The 23367-nt window shown below is 45.6% G+C and overlaps 2 protein-coding genes across 11 annotated transcripts in view; one reads left to right on the top strand and one right to left on the bottom strand.

Moving 5' to 3' along the window:
- Window positions 1–23367, bottom strand: part of LOC126869124 (cytosolic carboxypeptidase 1-like) — a 34185-nt gene that overhangs the window by 2980 nt on the left and 7838 nt on the right. For 8 of the 9 annotated variants that reach the window (XM_050625267.1, XM_050625270.1, XM_050625266.1 and 5 more), the window contains 12 exons: window positions 23176–23307; window positions 22894–23037; window positions 21985–22156; window positions 21558–21624; window positions 21187–21362; window positions 20505–21093; window positions 19513–20022; window positions 18967–19145; window positions 1022–1274; window positions 463–587; window positions 241–393; window positions 8–147 (listed from right to left, as the gene is read on the bottom strand). In XM_050625267.1, coding sequence (XP_050481224.1) covers window positions 33–147; window positions 241–393; window positions 463–587; window positions 1022–1274; window positions 18967–19145; window positions 19513–20022; window positions 20505–21093; window positions 21187–21362; window positions 21558–21624; window positions 21985–22156; window positions 22894–23037; window positions 23176–23307 — 2615 coding nt within the window. In that variant the 3' untranslated portion in view covers window positions 8–32. The remainder of the gene's footprint in view (window positions 1–7; window positions 148–240; window positions 394–462; window positions 588–1021; window positions 1275–18966; window positions 19146–19512; window positions 20023–20504; window positions 21094–21186; window positions 21363–21557; window positions 21625–21984; window positions 22157–22893; window positions 23038–23175; window positions 23308–23367) is intronic. The other variant, XM_050625269.1, reaches the window with a different exon arrangement.
- Window positions 12459–18900, top strand: LOC126869141 (uncharacterized). Of its 2 annotated transcripts, none has more exons than XM_050625319.1 (4): window positions 12459–12616; window positions 14836–15193; window positions 15819–15974; window positions 16982–18900. In XM_050625319.1, the coding sequence occupies exons 1-4, from the start codon at window positions 12571–12573 to the stop codon at window positions 17691–17693; spliced, it is 1272 nt and encodes a 423-aa protein (XP_050481276.1). In that variant the 5' UTR covers window positions 12459–12570; the 3' UTR covers window positions 17694–18900. The 2 variants fall into 2 exon arrangements, with proteins under 2 accessions (XP_050481276.1, XP_050481277.1); XM_050625320.1 differs by having other exon boundaries at window positions 12460–12616; window positions 15819–15981; window positions 16982–17130.

Here is a 23367-nt window from a genome sequence, read left to right as displayed (position 1 = left end):
ATCTTGCCTCGGATCGTCTACTCGATCGTTCGTTACGCGATCGCAGCGATGTGATGCACCGCAGTCTTATCCTGAATACATTTAGGGGCAACCTTTCTGGATTTCCGCAAAATGCATTTTCGCGGACAACAGTCTTCCACCAATGACCTGCGTTCAGAAATCCTTCTCATTATCCTCCTCGTCTTTCTACTAAACTCACTTCCTACCGTCAAACCTTAATTTTTGTCTCTGCCAACTTACTTCTCGACGCTCCAATCCTCGGCGCAGTCCTTCATCATCGACAGAGCCTGACAGAAATCTTGGCCGATCGCCTTCAAGTGTTTGGTATCTAGATGCAAGCCCGCCAACGTCCCTTGGTCACATCCGCAGAAGCTGCTCTCCATGGTGTAGCTTCTATAGAAAATGAAAGAAAATCAAGTGGTTGTTTTGGCAAGGTAAATCGGTAACGGTCTGCGCGTATACCTCGAAACACCTAACTGCCGCCATATGGCTACCCTAGCCGTGGACTCCTTGTTCCTTTCGACCTTGAACGAGCACAGTGGCAACGCGAACGCCGGAGATATCCTTTGCATGAGGTGCGGCAACATCTGAAACGCGTATCGCGAGAATAGTCCGAGTCACACGAGAGCACTCGCTATCTCGTTTTTCCTCATTTCCAGCGACATTTTAACTCAAAATGAACTGTCACGCGATCCTGCAGATTTAACGAGATCGACGAATAAAGGTAAAAAGTTGGATCACGTTCGTACAAACTAGTCGCAGCGGAACCTATATTTCCATGCACTGTATCTAAAATTGGAACACGAACGGAATCGATGTACCGATCCTGTTCGCTGTAAATTACATCGGGCGAAACTCGTTTCGCGCTGATATTTCCCCTCTCGCTAGCTTCAAAACTGCTCCGCTCGTAAATTCACTTCGATAGATCGCGCTAGATTACCGTTCGTACTTCTCGGTGCATGTAACCCGTACAGTATCTAAAAATAATACCCTAGTCTTCGTTCCTCTTTCGTCCCCTTACCAAATACTGCGCCGGCTGGTCCGGTTTCGCCCTGTCCGCGGCGCTCCAAGAACCCGACCTTGAGCAACCGAACAGAAACACGTTCTTCCTCCGTGAATGGCCGTGATAGTCGACGAAAACATAGGGAGGTCTTTGCAGCACCCTCGTGCAGTACTCCATCAGGCCCTTCGTGTGATAGATCACCGGATGCAGTACCCGGTTCGGATTGCTCCATCGTCTGTTCAAGTCTTCGTTCGTCAGCCCGTAGCGATTACTATAATCAATCGAAAATACACTCTTCCACGAGTTCTTCGCCCACCTTTCAAATAAATAAATAAATAAATACTATCATCGATCGTTGTCGTTGTCGTTGTCGTTGTCGTTGTTGTTGTTGTTGTTGTTATATCGTGCACGAATAACGTCGAAAATATCGAGATCGCACGGTTTATTTTTAAGCTAGCAAACGAATTAGTCGATGTAAAACGAATAAACGTCTATTTATAACGCGGAAGAAATTTCTAAGAAGCACGGTTTTAGAATTTCCTGTCAGTTTGCACGTCGATGGTGCACGTCGGACCGAGAAGAAGGAGAAGGGCTGTTGTCAGAGATCGTCTTCATTTAAGGATTCAGCCGCGGTTAGAAGGACGTTTCCGGCGGCCGGAAGTCGGGCCGGAGGAAGTGACGCCTCCGCGTCGCGCATAGCTAATAGTGGGGTTATACGGTGGACCCTTGGCTTTACACAACCGAGACCGCCATTTCGCTTTTACCTGTCATCCTGAGATTGTTTCAAGATGTACACGATGCTAGGTACTTGGAATACCAAACGTGTTTCGTCATCTTAACGAGACGCGTCTAGATCTTTCTCGCGCGCTAAAACTCTGTAAAATGTCGATATTTATTTAAATTGGTAACTGGTAATTGACGTAACTAGCTTGAGATGAAAATACAAGTTTCTTCCAATAATTGCTAATTATTCGTTTCACGATCTCGACGCTAACCAACCGCCCTTCCAAGAACCTGAACCTCCGTAAGAAGCGTAATACCATCGGAGGAACATCGACTGGCGATAGAAATAATTAGCAGGTACCGGTCACCATTACGAGAAGTCGCTCACCGTGGGATTAACAATCGCTACACGCGTACCCACGGACAGGAATCTTCGACCGTTCTTCCGATCGAGACATCGACCACGTAATACAAACATTAGCAATTTGACGCCTCGTAATCGCTTCCGGTCTTTAAGGTAGTACAGACGCACGTGACACGGACGCAAGATAACCACGTAACGATCGATATCTGGCATCGAGGCAGATGGCGGCGAATAATAAGAATAATGGACGAGCGGTGACGATGCACCTGCGGGATGATGTACGCGAAGACACGTTCCGTCGTCATCGTCCTCGTCCTCGTCGTCTTTGTCTTTGTCTTCGTGGTCGTGGTCGTGGTGTCGAGGACGTTCACCGTCGAGAACATTCGCAGAAATCGTCGAAAAACAACAGTCATCGGAGATAATAGATTTCGTCCGGCGTGGAACGAGATGGAACGGGAAAGGGTAGAGCGAAAAAGAGACACGTCCGACGAAAAAACCGGCAAGAATTACTCTCGGACGTGTATTAAAATGAAATCATCACTGACGAACTTCAGCGACCATGTAACTCGTTCGTCGTTAAAAACACGCAACTCTAATGGCTCTCGATTTCCTTGATTCCGTTATCCTCGGCTCTATTTCGAGGAAGTGGAATTAGAAGAAGAGGTAACACGGCCATTAACCGAACGCTTCTTTCTTCCATTTCTTCGGTCGCGATAACGATTACAAACACGTCATTTTTATTCTTTTTTCTTTTCTTTTTTTCCTTTTTTTTTTTTTTTTCTCGTCGATTGTAAATCAACCGCTGCCACGTTAATTTATTATAATCATAAGCAGCGACTTCCTGGTAATTATAAATACCTATTCTATCGAGCGAAGAAAACGATTTCACGATGGGACAACGACGAATGTACTTATGTATGAACAATTGAACGGCACAATTGGCGAATGAAATGGCGCGCGGTGGCGGCAATGTGCGACCGACAATGAAGCAATTGTACAACGAACTTCTTCGCAGTTTTATTAGCCGACCGATGTAATGGCCAACATCAGTCTGTCCGTGCTAGCAAGCGATGTCAATGACTTGAACGGAGGAGCCTTGACCGCGAACTTCTCTCACCTTCTCAGAGATCCTGTACAAATTACACTTAACCGGCCACTCGTCTCGAACTGGCTGCGCGCATGAGATTTTCAAAGGTACCGCCGTCAGCTTCGTACACCTGGACCCGTAAAAATATCGATGAATTACCCGCTCGTTGGATTACGATTAACGAGCACCGATCGCGCGATTTATCGTCGTTATTTGATCGACCGTAAATCACACGGAGTATCGACATCGTTTCGACTTTACTGTCATCTTCGTACGATGTTGCTGGCTTCGCCGGTACGCGCACTTACTCGAATCTCTTCGGAAATCGCGAACCAGACGCCGATATCAGCAACGATGCTACTGAACTGCGTTAGCGATGCGGCATGTTGCAACCGCCTTCTCGATCATTACGTCGAAAGTGGTTGCACGTGTTCTGTTCGATTTCACTCTCGGCAGAACCGAACCGATTATCGTATCACCAAGAGATTCGAAATGCTCGCGAATCGAGAAATTCACGGATGACGATTGAAAAAGTCTTGTTTTACAGGTTGCGTCTCTATTTTCCCTGTTTCTTTGCTGGATGTATCGAGTAATTTCGAACATGACGTCAGGCTTATTTGCGTATTAACGGTGTACGGACGCAAAGTAAGGTGAATCGTTAATCCCGTTACGAGTAACTTTTGCCATTTCATCGGTGAACGATTCACAGTCTTGTTTATCTTTGAGCTGGATATTACACACCATGGCCGGATTACGTCGTTCTAAGGAAAATACAGCCAGAAGTCACGATACTTCGGCGAACGAGGTCCGAGATGGAAGACGAAGAAGCGGACGCGAGAAAGAAAAATTCGTAGATCGTTGTTGCAATCGTAAAGCGAAATCCTTAGGTACCTTGGGAACGTTCGTTTCTTCGTGGTCGTCTTCCACGTATCACGCGTTTCTTCCGTGAACTTTACTACCAGCCTGCCCGGCTTCCCCTCTATCTTTGTTTCATCTCTTCTCGCCTCGCGGCATTTTCTTCGAGGTTATCCCGAGGTTCGATCGTGTAACCACGCTTGTGAACTCCTTTTTTCCTTGCTCCGCAACCCACCAAGAAATCTATTTCCTGCGTCGTTGAAATATGACCGTAACCGAGCTCGAACGCCGTTTCGAATCGCGTATTCGTTTGTGCGCCACTCTGTTATAAATCCTCGGACGATCGATACCTGTTGCGACTTTCGTTGCGACGATCGTTTCTCGACGACAACGTTCTCTGGGGAAAATCAACGGACGAATATACACGTAAGAGAAATCACGATCGGTTACACGAACGAATAATTTCCGTTGCAACGGAATGGTACGCGGTAAACGCAAGAATGTACGTGCGAATGTTAAATTTGTCATGCGATACATCGTCTTTTAAACGTGCAAATTACCACTTGGTGCACCTTGTAGCTGCCGCGGTTATCGCGAATGCCTTCGCGGGCGAGAATCGAGGGTCGCCAAGCCGCCATACATCGTTTCGCCCGCGACAACAGAGAAACACACGCGAGCAAACGATACCAGGCTACGGCAAGAAGCTCGCGAGTATCTTTATAGCGTCACTGATACGAAAGGGACGTGTGACGTTCGTTTCAGGATCCTGGCCGGCCGAAGGGCTAAAGCGATCGCGCATTAGAATACTCGTGACCAGTCTCCGATTTGCATTCCTTCGTGAAACCAAGGCCTCTATCACTCCATCTCTCTCTCTCTCTCTTTCTCTCTCTCCCTCCCTCCCTTCTCTCTCTCTCTCTCTCGGTCTCTCTCCTTCTTCGCCTCTGAATCTCCTTTTTTTCTTTCCTCCTCTCTTTTCGTACCTTTTCTTCTTCTTTTTTCTTTGCTGGCGCGAGTCGAGGAACGGTCGAGAAAAGGGCGAGCATTCGCTGATGAATTCTCGGCTCGCTGACGTTTCTTCTACGCCCTGACCGATCGTTTCTTCGAAGCTGATGCGGCAAAAGCAGCCCTTGCGTCGCGACGACGCGTCGCTCCCTTCCACAGGGAACGAAACGGAGGAATGTCCGTGCAGGTTTTTACTATAATGCGATTGGTCGCGGTGAACCTCGTTCCGCGGACCTCGTAAAATTCGCCTTTCACGACGTGTCACTCGCGCCACATAAATACAGCCGCGTAAATATACCAGACGGAACGATGGATTCAGCGTGGATTAATAAAAGTCGAACCGGTGCATCGATTCTGCTACATTATCGACACGTTGGATCGAGAGGAAGATACATAAGGAAAAGGCGCGATTCGCGCGACTGGTTCTTCCAGAGTTCGATGCACCTCCGGTTACAAGGATCGCCGATAGATTTTGCTGAATATTATGCAAAACTTCTTTCTTTAAAATCTTCGATCGTATCGATTTTATCGCCGACTGAGATAAATCGGCGAGCATAATAAGAAAACGAGAAGCAGTTAACGGTATTCGTCGATTCGAAAACGTTTTAAGCACCAAGGACGAGCGAGCAGGAAATTATTTCTAAATGGATGCTCGGTCCGTGAAGGAACGAACAGAAGGATTTTATGCCAACGTCATTCGTGTTCCGTCATCGGACACCGATTTATTCGATCTCTAACTACTCCCTCGCCGATGAATTCGACGATACAGTGCGAAATATTCGTTCGCCGAGCTCTCGCAGCTGGTCCAATAAATCCCGAGATTTAATTTCGCGATTCCATTCTCGTGAACGAATGTCTCTGCGCCAACAGGCAATAGGATTCTCGCCTATCCGAATCGAGATTTAATTTAGAGGCTCGGCTGGTTGGTCCACGGGCATAGTTCCCTGGAATTCTTTCCGGTAACTACACGCAATACCGAGAATCTATACGAACCGGCTAAACAGAACCGAGACTCGAGATTGGCTGCGAGAAAAAAGAAAAAAGGGGAAAAGGCTCCTAACGAAGCGAATCTTTGACAGATGCCTGAAAAATGGACCAAATCGATAGCTTCTAATATTCGGCATACGGTATGCGAAAGCGTCCATTGTAGTTTTTAAAAATATTCGATAGAATATTCTATCGAAAAGATTTCCCTCCTTCCCCCCCGGTATGGCAGTGGTAGACGTCGGTCCCCCACTATGCTAATAACGTAAATCACGGCGCAGTAGTCCACGAATATAAATGAATTGCCCATAATGAAGAAGGAATGTAAATTCAGTGGTTCGTGCTGCTGAATCCAAGACGAACTTTATTACATCCATCTGTTGGTTAATTGATCGAAACTAGACAAACAGAGACAAATAAATACTTGTTCGACGATGATTTTATCCTCGTCGAGGAACCTCGAATATTTCATTTCACAGCGACGAAGGCTTTCTACGTTTAACGTAACTGATAACTAAATTTTCCTGAGGAATGAAATCTTCGACTTACTTAAGAAATAATAAACGTGAAATATCCGCGTTAAGAAGAATTCACCTTGCTACCCGAGGATTATTACTTTTACTTTTTCTCCCCTTGCTCCGTACTGTTACGTTACTAATTCTATTTGTATCTTCTCTTCTTCTTTCTTTTTCTCCGTTTCTAGCAGCAGTCTTATCGCATGACGATTTTTCCGACCAATTTTCACCCCGATACAGTGGAAACTTAATCCTCGGGTAGCAAGGTGAATTCCTCTTAACGCGGATATTTCACGTTTAAATTTCCACTGTATCGGGGTGAAAATTGGTCGGAAAAATCGTCATGCGGCAAGATTGCTGCTAGAGACGGAGAAGAAGAAAGAAGAAGAGAAGATGCAAATAGAATCGGCGACGTAACCTTACGGAGCAAGAGGAGAAAAAGTAAAAGTAATAATCCTCGGGTAGCAAGGTGAATTCTTCTTAACGCGGATATTTCACGTTTAAATTTCCACTGTATCGGGGTGAAAATTGGTCGGAAAAATCGTCATGCGACAAGACTGCTGCTAGAGACGGAGAAGAAGAAAGAAGAAGAAAAGATGCAGATAGAATCGGCGACGTAACAGTACGGAGCAAGAGGAGAAAAAGTAAAAGTACGTAGGTATAGAAAAGTGAAATGCAACTGTATCGAGTATGCGAGACTAACTGTAACGGTAATGCGCGGAAATGCGAGCAACTAAAAGTACAAGTGCAAAGAAAAGGACGCCTCGGGACAACCAACATCTGGGAACGTAAAAATAGACGATAACGCTGGTTGAGCAACATAGGGGCTTAACGCCCCTGGAGCGTCGTCTCCGACGCGAAAGCGAAGCCAAGGCATCGCTCGGCGACCTCCAAACAGAAAAAAAGATCAACTAACTAACTAACTAAAACGACGCGACGGCCAGGCTTGTTTCGAGAACGTGTAACCGCAAGCAGAAGCAGAGGTTCACGGTTTCAGGTTCTAGGTCAGTCCGTGGAGCCCGGGGCACGTAACAGCGGCAAGAACAGGGGCCCAAGTAAAACGGTGGGTAGCAGGAGGAGCATTTAACGATCGTACGCCGCCACGGCTGTTATTATCATCCATTTCTGCGTTCTATCGGCGATCACATGCGCCGCGAGTCGTGATTCCTTCGTGGTTTCGTCGGGGACCCAGACACGGGGACAGTAAGAAAGAAGAGAAAAGGAAAAGAGAAAGACAGAGTCGAAGACCGCTGGTCCCGATATCGGGATGATTTAGGGAACGCCGTGGGATTACGCGCGTTCAACGACGAGTTTCGCTGTTTCCTACGGCGATTCACGGGACCGTGTAATCGCATTACATCCTGGGGGAACAACATTGTCTAAATATATATACGCGAGACATCGTGTGCATAACAAGACGTAGGTACGTAATCGATGAGCCGTGTACCGAAGATATCCTCGATAACCCGGCCCTCTGTTGCGTTCTCAACCGTTGTCCGTTGGACGATGATCGAATTTGATGCTCGTTACTCGGTGGAATTCACCGGGGAAACTCTGTGCTCGTATTTTAAGTGGAAATTTCGCAGGCTTCCTGCGTTAGAAGACGGTGATTTTCCTTACGATCGATTCGATAACGAACGATACGGGAGAATCTAAATGCTGAAAGAGAAGATACGACGCGATATACAGATCGTTCCGATTGGCAACCGAATCACGGGTCTGAGAAACGAATCGAAGAAAAGAGTGTGCAAGGACGCTCGTCCCTTTCGTAGTGCCAAGTCGCCTGACCACTTTGCGCGGCTTTAATTGGATTCTCTAGGAAACGAGGAGAATCCTGGATACCCTATAAATAATCGAGGATTCGTATACCCTTCTCAGGTAACGCGGTGTCCGTAAATCTACAGGAAGCGCGCGAAAGAAACGCAATAAACTCGTCGGGAATCGCGGTAGTCGCGATATCGTTAGATAGAAAGAATATTCACGACGAAACGACGCGTTGCGCGTCGAACGACGGCTTAACTCTGATGCTCACTTTGTATATACATGAACGAACGGGCACACCGATAGATGTATCTCGCAGGTAGGAGACAGGACGATGAGGATCACTGTCCTAGAAGTATCAAAATGGAAGGAATCGACGGCGTCGAAGCCTTCGGGGCAGTATGGCTCCTTGGATCGTCTCGAACGTCGAGGCTATTCGCGGGCTAAAACGGAGTTCGTTCCATGCCCGTGGAACGAATGAACGAAGGAGAAAGAAAACCTCGGAAGAAAAGGGACGGGGGGCTAAGTAGAGGAGAAGAGAGGAACTACTCTTCTCCTTAAGAAGTAGAGAGGAAGATGGAAAGAACGGGGGCCTTACATAGCGATTGCTGGCAGGGCCTGAAATAGACTCGAAGAATCCCCCGTAGCATCCTCGCCTCTCTTTCTTCGCCTCCTCCACCACCACCGGCACCTCCTTCTTATCCTCCTCCTCCTTCTCCTCCTCCTCATCCTCATCCTCCTTATACTTCTTCTAGTTCTTCTTCTTCTTCTTCTTCTTCTTCCCCTCTTTCTTCTTCTCCTTCTTCTCCTTCTTCTTCTTCTTCTTCTTCTTCGTTCAACAACAAGCGTTGCCTACAGCTCTCGAGAGTCTTCCTTTTCTTTACTTTTATTCTCGCAAAAAAGGACCAAGAATCCCTCTCGGCTTGGCTGTGAGAAGTTGTTCCTAGCATCTCGTTCACGCAGATAGGGCCAACACGAGGGAGAAACGGAGACGAACAAGACGAAGGAGGTGGTGGAGGATCGCTTGTTTATCCAGGATCGAGCTTCTGCTTTCGTTTCACCCACCGATATATGGCCACGAACAGAAACCCCCGTAGGCATTGCCAGACCTAAGTGCACTCCACGGCGCAACGACTGCATTCCCATGGGAATACGTCGCCGAGACTCCGACCTGTTAAACTGACCTGCGCCAATGCACCGGCAAAGCGTGACCCACGCAACCAAGCTACAGGGTCGAACATACTAGATTTGAGTTTAGCCGCCTGTTTGTCGCCCGGTGGACAGCCACCGATTATTTTCTCCTTTTGCTTCGTCCGGTATCCCCAAACGGATAGGCCAGGCTCGATTGTTAACAAATCGTGCGATCGTAATAAACTGGAACCGTTCGTGGATGCGAAAGTGTTACGATCGGCAGATACTTGGTGGTAATTTTGCAACGAGAGAACTGTTTCGATGGATTTATGTAAAATATAACGACAGCTTAAAATAACAACCCTCGGTATTTTATAATAATAGAGTACTCTAAGAATAGGCAGCACGAGAATAGTCGGTAGAACTCTAAAACTAAACGAGAGATATTTTAAGGATCCGTATAATTGTAACTGCTCGCTCGTGTAATTACTCGTCTCTGTTTACGATCGACCTGACATTGGCCTCTCGTAATAAAGCATACCTTGGGCAATTCTGTTCCACGACGTTCCTACCTGACGCAACCGTATCGAATCTTTAAATAGACGATACGCGGTTCGTTATAAACCAACTGAAATCGACTCGTGTATCGTTTAACACAGAGATCGCGATGCTTTCGTGCGAGCCACGGAGACAACGAGAAGAGGAACGCAGATCGAAAGAGACGCGGTGGGTCTCGGATGTCACGCGAGTTCCTTTTTGCTGCACTGGTCGCACACCGCGTAACAGAAATAACACGTCGCGTATAATGATCATCGATCCAGAGACGTTACAGGATATCGAATCGATCGGATACGGTCCGGACAAAGAGCAACTAAAAAACGAAGACAAAGTAGGCAGCTAAAGAGGACAAAAGAAAGACGAAGGAGAAGAAGAAGAAAAAGAAGAAGAAGAAGAAGAAAATTCTCTCGTCGGGATTTTGCACTCCCTGTTGGTTGTCCGGTACCGGTTGCATATCGTAATCGAAGTAACTGGGCCTCGGTGGCGCGCGGTCGTTTCGACGCGAGGAAAGCACACAATACATACAGCACGTATTCCAGAAGCAAGTGATCTCTGGCGCGAGAGAAGACGCGGTCAGAAATGAAGCCTACCTTGAGACAAGAGCCTTTTTGCTGCCGCTGAGAATACGCCGATGCCGCGAGCGTGGATCCACAACGAAAGCAACGCTGGCAAGAAATCTCTCGGCCAGACGAGATACGACTTCACTGTGTTAAGGGGTTAATATCGGTGCGGTGCATTAAGATGGGCATCGTTCTCATAAGAGTTCTCCGACGTTTCATTCGTATCTACGCGCCGTGGTATCGTAATGGTTAGTCGCAGCGGAGGCCGAGCGCGTAGATCGAAATAATTAATGTGGCGCGAGCGCGTTCGCGAAACGTGTGGACGCTTTTAAAATGGAATCCTCCTCTATCCTCGTGACCGTAGGTACGCATTAAACGCGATAAAAATACGCGGCTGGATGTATTTAAACGATTGTAAAGCGATTATGCGTTTTTCAGACGTTGAAGATACTTCCCTTAATGGGGCCCGGTCAATGCCGGCGGAGAAAAAACTAAGCACGGAAAGACCGAAGAATAAGAATAGACGGCGCCAAAGGCTTAACAAGGGAACCGGTTCAAAACCTCCTGCGCCAGTGTACTCCGACTTTCATGGAGATTCCACCGAGTCACTTCGACCACCGTGTGCAATATATCGAACGCGTGTACGATTCCCGTAATACCTAGCAGGTTACAATTGCAATCGCGCGCTAGCCTCGTCCACCGATTAGCATCCTACGTCGTATCTCGATGCTGTTTATATATAATTTTGTTTGTATATTTAACTCGCGATGGACGTTCGATCGAACGTGTCTGTCCTACGGAGCATCGAAAGAGGGGAAAATGAAAAAGGTATTTGGAACGAGGAAACGTCGCCAACGGACGTTTTCGAGGTTCTTCCAAGCCGTGATTTACATCCACGATATCCAAGTTGACTGGAACGATGATATCGTTAACGCATCCCGATCGTCCACGTCGTTCACGATGGAAAACGGTGATTTTGAGGGATGGTATGTGGCGCGTTCTCGCGATCCACGCTCAGAAATGAAGTCTACCTTGAGGTCGGTGTCTTTTTGCGCCAGCTCGTCGATACAATTCCATTCAGGACGATGAACATCGTGAAGTGACGCTAAAGCGAAATTCCATCCGCTATAACTACCAACGTAAAACAAACTATACGATGGGACAACGTTATTAATAGCGTCCACCGTCAAACCATCTTCCCGCTGTCTGCTAGACAGCTTCACGCCTCGTTCTCCGTTTCCTTAACGATCCAGGCTTCGCTATTTCGTTCGTAGCTCTCCGATCTCGTAGCGATTCAATCTCGTTTCAATTTTTTCATTTTCCTTTCGTTTATGCTCTCTCTCTCTCTCTCTCTCTCTCTCTCTCTCTCTCTCTCTCTCTACGACGTATAGGCACGCGTTGAAAAAGAAAAGAAAGTACAATCGTATGTTGCGCGTTAGTCGGATCGACGTTCGTTAGATTCAAGATCGAACCGACCAACGACAATTTCCAATCCTCCAAATCACTCGCAAATCTTCGCGCTATAAAGCGAGAACGTGCGAGAATCTACATTCGATGCATCGGTGGGCTAAAAAGTTCGACCGAGAGAGCAAAGTTGGTGAGAGAAGAAACGTACGAGAGAGCGAAGCCGTGTCAACGAACGCACCGCATCATCCTCTCTAACCCTCCGGCACCGACATCTATCGTGGTACCTCGTATTTTTTTCTGACCTTGTCACCTCGCAGGCTTTTTGCGCGGCCAAGTCGATTACATTTCGGATCGGTTCGTATCCCCCGTCCACGTCTCGAGCTATCCCGCTCTCTCGTGCCCGCTCGTCCCTTCGTGGGCTCCGCTCGTCCTGCTCTAGGTTAGCCAGTGAATCATCTTCAACGACCCCCTCCTCTGGGATCCGGGCAGAAGACTCTTAAGGGGCCCCACAGCGCAGCGCGAGGCCAGTCCGAGAACGCGACCCTAACACTAACATCCGGTGTATTCCGAGAGTCGGAAACGGAAACGGCTGCTTGATCGATTAATCGACACACGCCACCATGAAGATCGCTCTACTGTTGCTGCTCGTCGCGGCTTTCGCCTCAGGTTGGTACACTTTCTCGACATATCGGTCGTTATCGCTCAATTCGCTGAAAATGTACGTTCGATCTGAAAAATTCGCTTTCGAGAATCGAGAGACCAGAGAGGAATCCGATTCGACTGTTGGAATTCGCTAGGAACAAGGTGGATTGGCAAGAAGTTTGCTCGACAGTCGAAGAACTTTCGACAGTTTGAGATTCGGATTTCGAATTCTGGTAGTCTCTTGATGATTCGTATCGTTGGAATAACGCCAAGTTTTTGTCCGGAGAATACCTCGACCCGCATCGATTCGTTTTTCAACTTCTCTTCTTTGTTCGATGCTTTCGTCCTCGCATTGTCGTTCCCTCGAAGAAAACGTCGACTGCGACGTCCGGTGCATTCAAACGTTGAAGAGGAAACTCGCGGTCGCTGATCACGCACGCCACTTCAAGATCACTCGTTCGTCATTCTGACTCGTTTCTTCGCGGTTCGTTATTCATGCTACGTTCGCCCAACGATTCTTTTTCTGCTCAACGGACGATACCGTGCATCCAGACTTTAATTAACGACGAGAAGTCCATCCAATGTCACGATTCTTTCCTCGTATTTTCTACATTCGAATTTTTTCCTTTGATAGATATTTCTTTTTTTCCTTTTTTAATCGTGCCGAATTTTTATTTCGCGTAACGCGTAACGATGCTTGACAAAATTCCAATGCTTCTAAATTATCGTCATCGCGATCGCGTTAATTACCATACATACGACTGACGCGTAATTCGTGAATGAAATCGCGGCTCATAGCGTCTAGCAGGCGTCTTCTTTCTAGAGAGCACTGGCGGCAGACGTCTCAAGGTCTTCAGGTCGTTTACCACCACCTGCGCCGCGGGCTTCACGAACCGGAGCATTTTTACGCGAAACGCACCCTTTCGATTTATCACGCGTCTTCTTTCTCAAGGCGCTTCCAATCAATTTGCTCGCTCGTCTATTTCGTAACATGTGCCGTCGAAAATACCACGTTCTTTTCATCGTTAAATCTTTGGAAAATCTAACACATACTTAAACGTCTATCGCGATTTCCAATTGCGAGAGGAAATTTGATAAATTAACGTGGTCCGCGTTCCTAAAGGAATTTTGGTATAATCTGCAGGTGATTTTTGCGCGCAAAGAGAGAGAACAGCTCGGGCGAAGCTCGTTGCGAAATTTCTAGACTTTGTATCAGTCGTCTGCCAACTATTTGGTGGCCTGAACCGGTCATAATTTATAAGTACAGTTAACCAAATAGACGTAGAAGGTCGATGAACTCGCACGCCGTGTATCGTGCGAACACGACACTTCTCACAAACTACACGGTCATTCTGCGAGTCTGGCTATAACGAACGCCGTCAATGATGTATACATATCCCAGAGGTAATAAATTAAAATCGCGATAGTAAATGATTTACGACGAGCGGGAGTGCGAGTTAAGCTGAACACAATCGACCTGTTCGATGTGACGCTGTAAACTGACGTTATATTTTCTAATAGGAGTATTCGTAACAAATTTTACGAAGCTTAATTAACGACAAACGAAGGAAAGGAAACGGAAGACAATGGTAGTTGATAGATCTAGATGGTTGGAATAGGCTGATTTAAAATGCTGAAAGGCTATAGAATTCGATGTGAATGGGAACGACGTTCGTTGGATACGTCGAGTGCATTTTTCTTCCGCTTCGCGACATGCATCTCCGAATTGAACGAATAAAAAGTAGTTATAATTGCTAGCAGACGTAACGGTTCGCGCGACGATGCTAAAATGGAACACCGAGTAGATTAGAATTCACAGGATGATTTTTCCCGCGTCTGGGGCTGCCATTTGTGGCCTGGTCGGAAGTCAATGGCGGAGACGTGCCTCGATGAGATAATACGAGAACGAGAAAGGAATTTCCTTTTTTATTCATCAGCTGGCTCTGTCGGGCATGGGATCGATCGATAGCTCTCTAGCATTTGAATCGATGAAACATATGTTGATTTTCAAAAAATAAACAGCACCTTTCGATACATAATTTTGAATTCATTTAAATAAATTTAGCCGATGTATTCGAGCATAATGGAACGCTGCATGGACAATCATTAGGAATAAATTGCAGGTGATCGAGCGACACTTGGTAAACATTTAGCAGAAATGCGTACCTAATATACGTTCTCTCGATGATTAACGAATATCTCTGACGAATAATAACGAGTTTTAATTGAAATGAATTTTGCAGCTCAAAGGATCACAACGATCCAGTTAGACGGTGTGCAATACTTCGTGTCAAGGATGAATCCCTACAGTCCCGAACTGAATTACTTCTTGGCCTATCAGTACTGTCGTTCGTTGGGCTTGCAGTTGGCCTCTTTCGAGACTAAGGAAAAAGCCGATACGATGACGCAGTACTTGAAAAACGCCGGCTACGTTAAATACGACTTCTGGACATCCGGCAACAAGTTGGGCACGGACATGTTCCTCTGGATGAGCACAGGTCTTCCGTTCAATGCCACCTTCGACTACATGTTGAGGCGACCTGGCAACAGACCCGCTGACGTTCCACCCGGCACCGAACCTCAACGAGTGGCACGCGAAAGGTAATCATCAACTTGCACGTCAAACTTCCACTAAAATCAATTCGTAGATTACTTCGTAACGACCTTTGGAATTAAGAACCTTATCCCACTCTCTAACCTTTCGGGATAATAGTTTAGCAGATTGGAACGAACCTTCCAATCCTTTTAACGATCCTTCGTTAAAAAATCTCGGATCGGAATCGGAGATCACGTAGACGAGGAACACGCGCACACAGAAAGTAGCAAGCGTGACTTTTCAATTATCTCTTTATCTTTATCTCGGCGTGTAACCTTGCGAAACGATGATTTATCGGATTGGAACAAACCTCGTAACGATCCTTCGTTAAAAAAAAAAAAAAAAAAAACCAGTCAGAACCGGAAATCACATAGACAAAAGACACGCGTGCAGAAGGAAGCAAGCGTCACGCACGTTCTGTCTACAGAGCCAGGCAAATAGAAACACAGCGAAGATTCTTTCGCGTCAAGGAAGAAGACAATAGGTCGAAGATCGATTCGTCGTCACGGACGATAATTATCGGCGTCCCTTCCGCGGCGTGCACGCGTCTCCACCCGGAAACGCGTGCATCGAATCGATAAACGGGTGCCGGGTGATTTAAATTCTAATCCGGAACTTGTTCGGTTCCAGCGGTGACAGCGGCAGCGCGGACGGATGCGTGGCGATGGCAGCGCCTACGTTAGCATGGGAGGCCCAGGACTGCACCTTGGTTAAGGACTTCATCTGCGAGCAAACAAGATGCTACTACTACAACTACGGCAGCATTCCAGTCTCTGCGACTCAGGGGTAAGAGGTGAGATAATACTTGTCACAAAAATACACAAAACCGCCGAGAATAAGAGAGAGAGAAAATGAAATAGGCAGATAGGCTATCAGAAGAGTTCAACGTGTACCAAGGTGAATCTCGATGGCGCACGGACAAAAAAATAGAAAACGGTGGGACAAACCGATAAGATATCAGTGAAAGGGACGCGATAATTGGTCGGCCCATAGGCGTTTCTTGCAACCATGTAATTACGCCAACGAAATATGCCGTGTAAATACGCGAACGATTTTATGGTACGACGAGGCTCCTTCGAATTTCGTATGCAAATTAATCGAGTGAACGCTTCGATACGAGCGCGTATTAAACGCGGACAAGATGTCTTTGTCTCATGCGTTAATTAAATAGGCGATCGTAGAGAGCCAGTGAGTCCACGGTGGCTAACGGACTGGCAGGTTTTTTTCTCCGTGCGGTTATGAGTTATGAGAACTGATAAAAGGAACTGACAAATAACGCTTCACTGGATAATGTAGTCTGAATAATTGTTAAGATAGATGGTACTTGGGAAACTGTGCGACATCCTTTGCTGTCGTTCGGACGTAAACTGCTTATCACTCGTGACGTTCCCGAACACGAGAACACAGCTTATAATTAATAACACGTTCTCTCGCTTCTCGCAAACGTCAGACACACGACGCATAATACACACACAGAGACGCAAAGCACACGTGAATCTGAAAAAGCGTGGACACTGCTGATTATAGATCGATATTATCGACATTTTTCAATATTTCAATATTTGATATTACTAATATTACGCTAAGCAGTGGTGCCAGACTTTTTCTATGTACTTTTTATGCTTTTAACACCATAGACGATACTAATACGAATTATCGCTAATATACGAGAGGGAACACCACAAGTCACTGTCACAACTTTCTATTCTAAATAATAATCCTCTGTAAACCTATCGCTTTGCCCTCGTGAACGAGACGACAACGTTCTCCTGAAACTAGTGCGCGATTTCCAGAAATCGCAGACCCTACATAACAACCACCTCGGCGCCAGCCAGCGACGACCAGGTCGACGAGCATGAGGAAAGCAACGCCAGCAAGAACGACGAGCAGAATGAGAGCAGCATCGACGAGAAGTTAACACCGGAAGAAGAGAGCTCCGTCGACGAGAAATTACCTGAAGACCCGGTCGTTAGCAGGCTGATTACCACGGCCGTTCCCGCGTCTGACAAGCAACAGCAACCCGCCTTATCACCGTCCACGTCTTCGCCAGTAATCACCGAGGATCGCGAACAACCTACTAACGCTGAACTGGACAACACCAGACCAGATCATCTTCCCGACATCACGAGCCTGTTTACCGACACTCCAGGTCCACAGGCCAGAAAAGACAGCGTATTCGATGGCCTTAAGACTCGCGAAGTTCATCGTTCCTCTTTACGTTCGGCCTCCGACATGAAAGTCGAACATCGAGAGTCACCGGATTATTTCGAGATGCATGGCGAAACCGAGTCGCCAAATAACGGTTTAGAAGACGCACACACGGTCGGTCCATACGACAGCGTCCAAGATTACTACGTGAACGACCAACCAGAGGCGGCTGAATCGTCGATGATGAAGGATCAAGACGACGACAGCAGCACGATCCTGCCAGAGGCGGAACCGGCCTACAGGTACAACATCAAAGTGCGCACCAACGGCAAAGTATTAGACCCTCCGTCCAAGTAACGCTTTACAATTTAGGCATCGTCGCGTTGTTCGTTAATAAGTGAAGAGCATAGGAGATTCTCGAGGAACTAGATGTATTAATGTACGTTATTTTAATGTTTATACAGCGGACATGAGGCACGCGTACACGCGTGCGGTCGAGCGATCCCATCGCGATCACGATGGGACCGGTCGTTGCCATTCATCGCTCATCCATTCGTTCTGATTTCAATGAAATTTCCGGTTAGCGCTCGTCGGATTCTTTCACGCCGTTCGCAATCGTCGGGGTCCTTAGATCGACAGAAGGAAAACTTTCGAAATCAGGTTTCGTCTTAAACATGTCGATGTCTTGATACCGAATGAAGTTTCAAGAATGTTCGATTTCCTTTGAAACTTAAATTAAGTTAACAGTTCATTTGCTCGAATACATACGTAAATTTGGAAACGAGTCTTTTCCTTCTGGCGTCGATCTCCGACGATAGCCGACATCGTTCTCGCAAGGGCATTCATTCCACCATTTCAATTCGATCCTTAATCAGTGGCACCGGCGGACATATTGCATCCGCGTGACAGGATCGGTCGCGCTCGATTCTTCTCTATCTCTTCAGCAGTCTTTTTTTTTTTTTTTATCGGATCACGTATCCATTTAGCGCTATTTGACTCGTAGACATGGTAGATGATAATAAACACGAACGTGAGGACTCATCTGCGTGGGATCTCAGGCATTAAGCTGGTACAGGAGGAAACGCACGGTGAACTACATTATCGTTGTTCTTAAGGCTAACCGAATCATCATTGGTGTAGGGTTGGGAGTCCGCCCGTGCCACGAATCTTCATGCATATCGACGTGTAATCATCTTAGTTAACGTTATTCGTACGTCTGCAAGATGAAACGTTTCGTAGCCGATCGGTTTGACCCGGATTTTCTCCTTGATAACGGTTCGAACGTCGATCTTAACCGTAATTTTAACGTTTGAACTGAAATTAGAGTATTCAGGGTCTCGAAGGATGCTAAATGGAAAATGGTTACTCGAGGAACACGTACGAATCGCAACGTTTCGGTCATCCAGACATATGACAATCGGCATACGCGTAGATCAACATTCACGAGATGATTTTTCTTACTGCTACGATAGGTCATCGACGCATGGATCTTGAATATCATTGCGTAAACACGGCGCGAATGTGCAACTTGTGTAATTGAATATTAATAAAGGTACGAAACACATTCTTGTTGGTATCGTGTCGATCTTTGTCAACCTTTAACATAATTACCTTCTTAGAAATCACTTACCAACCGTTTACCACACCCTCGATATTCAGCATTGGCACTATTTTGAATACGTAATCGTCTCGTAAACTCGCTACGTAAGGGTTGTTGCTCAACAGCGCCTCTAACGTACCATCCATCACCCATGAGGCATTGCTTTCACCCGGATGAACCCTCGATGTTAGAAATATCACCTTACGGTTCTGGAGAATAAAGAGGAAACGAGATGTTTCCAGATCATTCCATTGACCCTTTCACAGTGTAACATAAAAAATATAATACCATAAATTTCATATATTTTAGATGTTATTGTACGTAACGAAACTATTAAAATCGATTGACCGTGAAAAGTTGAAAATAGAAATTTTTATCGAAAGAAATTTTGTCGATAAATATACGTCGAAATAAATATTTCCTAAGTCGTTCGTTTTAAATTCATCTTCGTTGTATCAGCCTGTCAAAGAGTTCAAATTTCTATGTAATAAAATCAACGCCATTCGTCATCCATCACCTAGTAAAATATTCTTTTCAATTCTTAAATTGTATACATATTTCCTCTTCGAAGCTCACCTGTATAGGATTGTTCTTAGAATCCAAAGACGTAATAGTCAACAGAGGATTGTTGTTTCCATTTAACGTTTCGCAAAGAGTCTCCGCTCTGAAATACGTATTCGAAGGAACCCTCCTGGTCCACTTCCAAATATTTGTCATTAACAAACTGTACGTATAAGGGAAATGGTACGCCAGATAGCAAACATCGTACGCGTGAGGAAAGGTGACGGTGAACGACGTAGTCAGATAATTTTTCCCCTTGGTTGGACGTTGATAACAATTCCGATAGTAGCAGATATCGGCGCCTGTTCTCACCCAACCTGGCCTGCCTAACTGAGCTTCCGTCACGCTGAAGAGAATCGGTTTCATACCGAAATTGAACTGCGAGTTCGCCTTCTCGCAGTTGATGATGTTAAACGTATACGGCAGGTTCGCCTCCATGTTTGATACCTCGAAATAGAACCACTGATGCCTGGAGCCGCTGTTCACATCCGGGGTCAAGATTAGATCGTACTCTCTCGGGCCTATCTGCAAGGAAGCGGATTGGAAAGAAATGATGCAGATTTACCGCGAAACGAGAACCAACGGAAGTATCGTTCTTTGAAAAATTAGATATACATCACCAGCCATAAGTACCATCGCGTTTACACGTTACATTTATTGGAAAATTCCAGCGCGTTTTATTTTATTTAGTATTTTACATTATAACGTACTCACACTTATAAGTTTAGAGTGTATTGGAATATTAAGGAATACCGACTTCCTCGAGTAAATAAATATTTTATTCGTATTCTATATTATCGAAACGCTAATTAATTACTAATTACTAATACCCTTATTTCTCAGAAAAAAGATTGTTCCGTACAAAAAGCGAGGCGTAGATGGCAATCGAAATTTTTGAGAAAATAAATAAGGTGTCCTAGTCCAGCAATGTTTACAATAACGTGATGATACTTATGGCTGGCAGTGCAGTTAAGATTGAATAATACGAAATATTCATAGAGTTGTACCTGAATAACTTTCCTCAGATTGCCGCTCTCGAATCTGGACTCGAAGTGCAGCTGTTTGGTGTCGGAGCAACGTTTCCCTATCCTGTTCTCATCCCAGTTGCACAAATGATTATCAGCCGGTGTTTGCTCGTCGCTGTTATTAGAAGCTAAAGCGTCAAGATCATAGACTACTTCTTGAACCAAGGTGCCACCGTGAAGACCTCGTTCCACGCACGTAAGAAGTTTCGATCGACAGACCTTCCTGTCCTTGTTGTTCAAAGGCTCGTCCTTCCCGAGACCATCGCCACCGATTAAATCCGGGTAAGCCACCTTCACGAAACCTATCACGCTTTTCACTCTGCTTGCTATCACGCAATAGGCCTGTTGATCCGACAAATTCGAAGACATGTCGTTAAAGATTTTGATAGCCGTGTCATTATTTGACGTTTGATTCTTTGTTATCCCTTCTTTTGTCGGATCCTTCGTGAACGTTTTCGTTTTGCTACTGCATATCCTCGTGTCTGCCGCATCGATCAATTTCTCCGTTGAAGACTTTGCTACGCAAACTTGGTTCTGTATGTTGCCTAATTCTTTGAAGAAAGCGCCGTATCTAAAGAATCGAGTTGACATACAGGTTAATTAAACTTTCTCCCAATGAAAGTTTAACCCAAAAAATTGACTGTTAAAAATATCGTCGACGTACTCAGCCAGATCCTCCTCCGATCTTTGAGAAGTGAACACACCAGCGAAGAATTTGCTCTCGTCCACTTCGTCGGCAGCATTCATATTTTTCACGTTCGTCCTTGAATTCTGACTTTCTTCTTCGTCTCCGGAATCAAGGTCACTGTACAGTCTTCCAAGAGAAGCCACGCTACAGGCCTGCGTAGAGACATTTTGCTCGTTGTAGATTACAGATGCTCGCTAAGGTTCGGTACTTAACATTTGACCTAAGACAGTTTCTTAGAAACCATTCCGGCGTCAAAAGGCAATTATACGATGTTTTATGATCCCGTGTGGCGCCTCGCAACCTTACGTTTCACTCGTTGCATCATTCCGACCGACAAAAATACGCACCTGGCTGTCGATGTCGCTGCCACTCTCGGCGCTATTCGGTCTAACGTTTGCTTCGGGTAGCACAAATCTGCAAAAAAGTTCGACATAGATTTACAAGGTTATTTATAATCATGCTGCCTGTTGCCGGAGGATATCTGCGCAGAAATCTACACAATGCACATGACACACTGGATACTCAAGATACCCAAAGTAAAATTCTCGTTTTAATATTTAGCAAATCGATACACGAATCTCTACTTCTCTCTCAATCGCCTATCTTCTACCCATTATCGTAACAAACAACATGCTTCTTCTACTATTAATAATGGATAACGTCAGATAGTTGATCCGTTAGCCCAGATCAACAATAAGCTACCGTCGTGAAAAAACGATTCGAGCTACGATCGAGCGTTGATCGATTTCGTGAGTCCTTGAATGTTTCGTTCACCTTGCCGGAGACATTTCGGGCACCGGCAGCTCCTTCTTCTCCAGACATTGATTGATTATTCCGCATATACGTGACAGCAACGAATCGTATGCCTTATCCTCCGGACAGTTGCTGCAAAACCGGTACAGTAGTTGCAGACCATTGTTCGTCTTGATAGCCTTTCTGCCGGCTTCTGAAACGGGCAAAAAGAAGTCCCAACGTGTAATGGCGACGTAAAACCACCGCTTGTGGATATAACGCGAACATAAATTTACATGCGATATGTTTGCTCTGCAAGAAATGGCAAATAAGTCGTAAGAAAAGATAACTAGAGCCATTCGATGTCCTAACTAAGCTATAACTAACCGGTTCAAAAATAATTACACAAGAAGAAACGACGTCTGTATACGGTGGAACTCTATTTATACGAGCTTTTGGTTATTCGGACAATCTTTCAGTTAATGCACGATTAAGTTGTTAATTAAGGCTGACATAACTCTAGGATATAACAACGTATTTAATTCTTTGCTTGTAAATCTTCTATCTTCTAACGCATAGTGGCATTTCTGTCGAAAACGAATTACATATTTACGCTTGTAAAGAATATAATTGACTTATCTGGAAGCGATCAACAGATCAAACGAATTCCCGACAATTGAATCTATTTGTCGCGAACGTAAAATGCTTATATGAACGAGAAAACATAGATAGTGGAAGATAATCTCAGTGAAGTCCTGTCATTTAAGCTGCAATTTGCTCGATCGATTTAAATAAATAAAAATCTAATCTGTATGTTTTATTTAGGAATAACCCAAGAACACGATGGTCGATGCTGAAAAGCGACTATACGTTCTACGCCCTACAGACTCAACTTCCGGCCGGCTGTTCTCGTAATTCGCAACGCTTAAAGGTCGGCACGAATAAACTCACTTATGACGCATAAGTGCTGCAACGTGATCAAGGCGCAATTGCAAATCTTCAGTCTCATCGGGCCGTCGAATCGTTCCCATCTTTCGAAAATCCTCATCAACAGATGCACAAGGCCCACCTTCACGAATTTCGTGCAACAAAGTTCTACGAACAAAACACACATGCTCGTGTAAGTAAGTTGTATACCGGTACTCGTTTAAATTCCGGCTAATTGCTAAAGTTCAATTCGCTGATGGGATCAGCTCGCGCGTCGCTAACGATAAACGAAAATAGTCTACGTACTGCTCGTTGTGAAATATTTGAAACACTCTAACAGCAATCTGAGTTTCAGATGAGGAATGTAACCGACGCATACGAACGTTTTCTCCAGTGTGCTGGAGATGCCGTCCTTCACCAACACTTGAAGAGAGATCGCTGAAAACCAGTCGGATTTAAACAACTATAAACACGAAACGTTCGACAAGTTATAGATAT

This window comes from Bombus huntii, chromosome 9, assembly GCF_024542735.1.
Source record: "Bombus huntii isolate Logan2020A chromosome 9, iyBomHunt1.1, whole genome shotgun sequence".
Taxonomy (NCBI): domain Eukaryota; kingdom Metazoa; phylum Arthropoda; class Insecta; order Hymenoptera; family Apidae; genus Bombus; species Bombus huntii.
This window is presented reverse-complemented; position numbering and strand designations above follow the sequence as displayed.

What these genes read in the sequence shown, in the direction of transcription:
- LOC126869141 (XM_050625319.1), top strand. Translation starts at nt 12,571, where the DNA reads ATGAAGATCGCTCTACTGTTGCTGCTCGTCGCGGCTTTCGCCTCAG. An exon ending in CGTCGCGGCTTTCGCCTCAG is followed by an intron (nt 12,617 to 14,835) that starts GTTGGTACACTT and finishes TGAATTTTGCAG; the next exon opens with CTCAAAGGATCACAACGATC. An exon ending in CAACGAGTGGCACGCGAAAG is followed by an intron (nt 15,194 to 15,818) that starts GTAATCATCAAC and finishes GTTCGGTTCCAG; the next exon opens with CGGTGACAGCGGCAGCGCGG.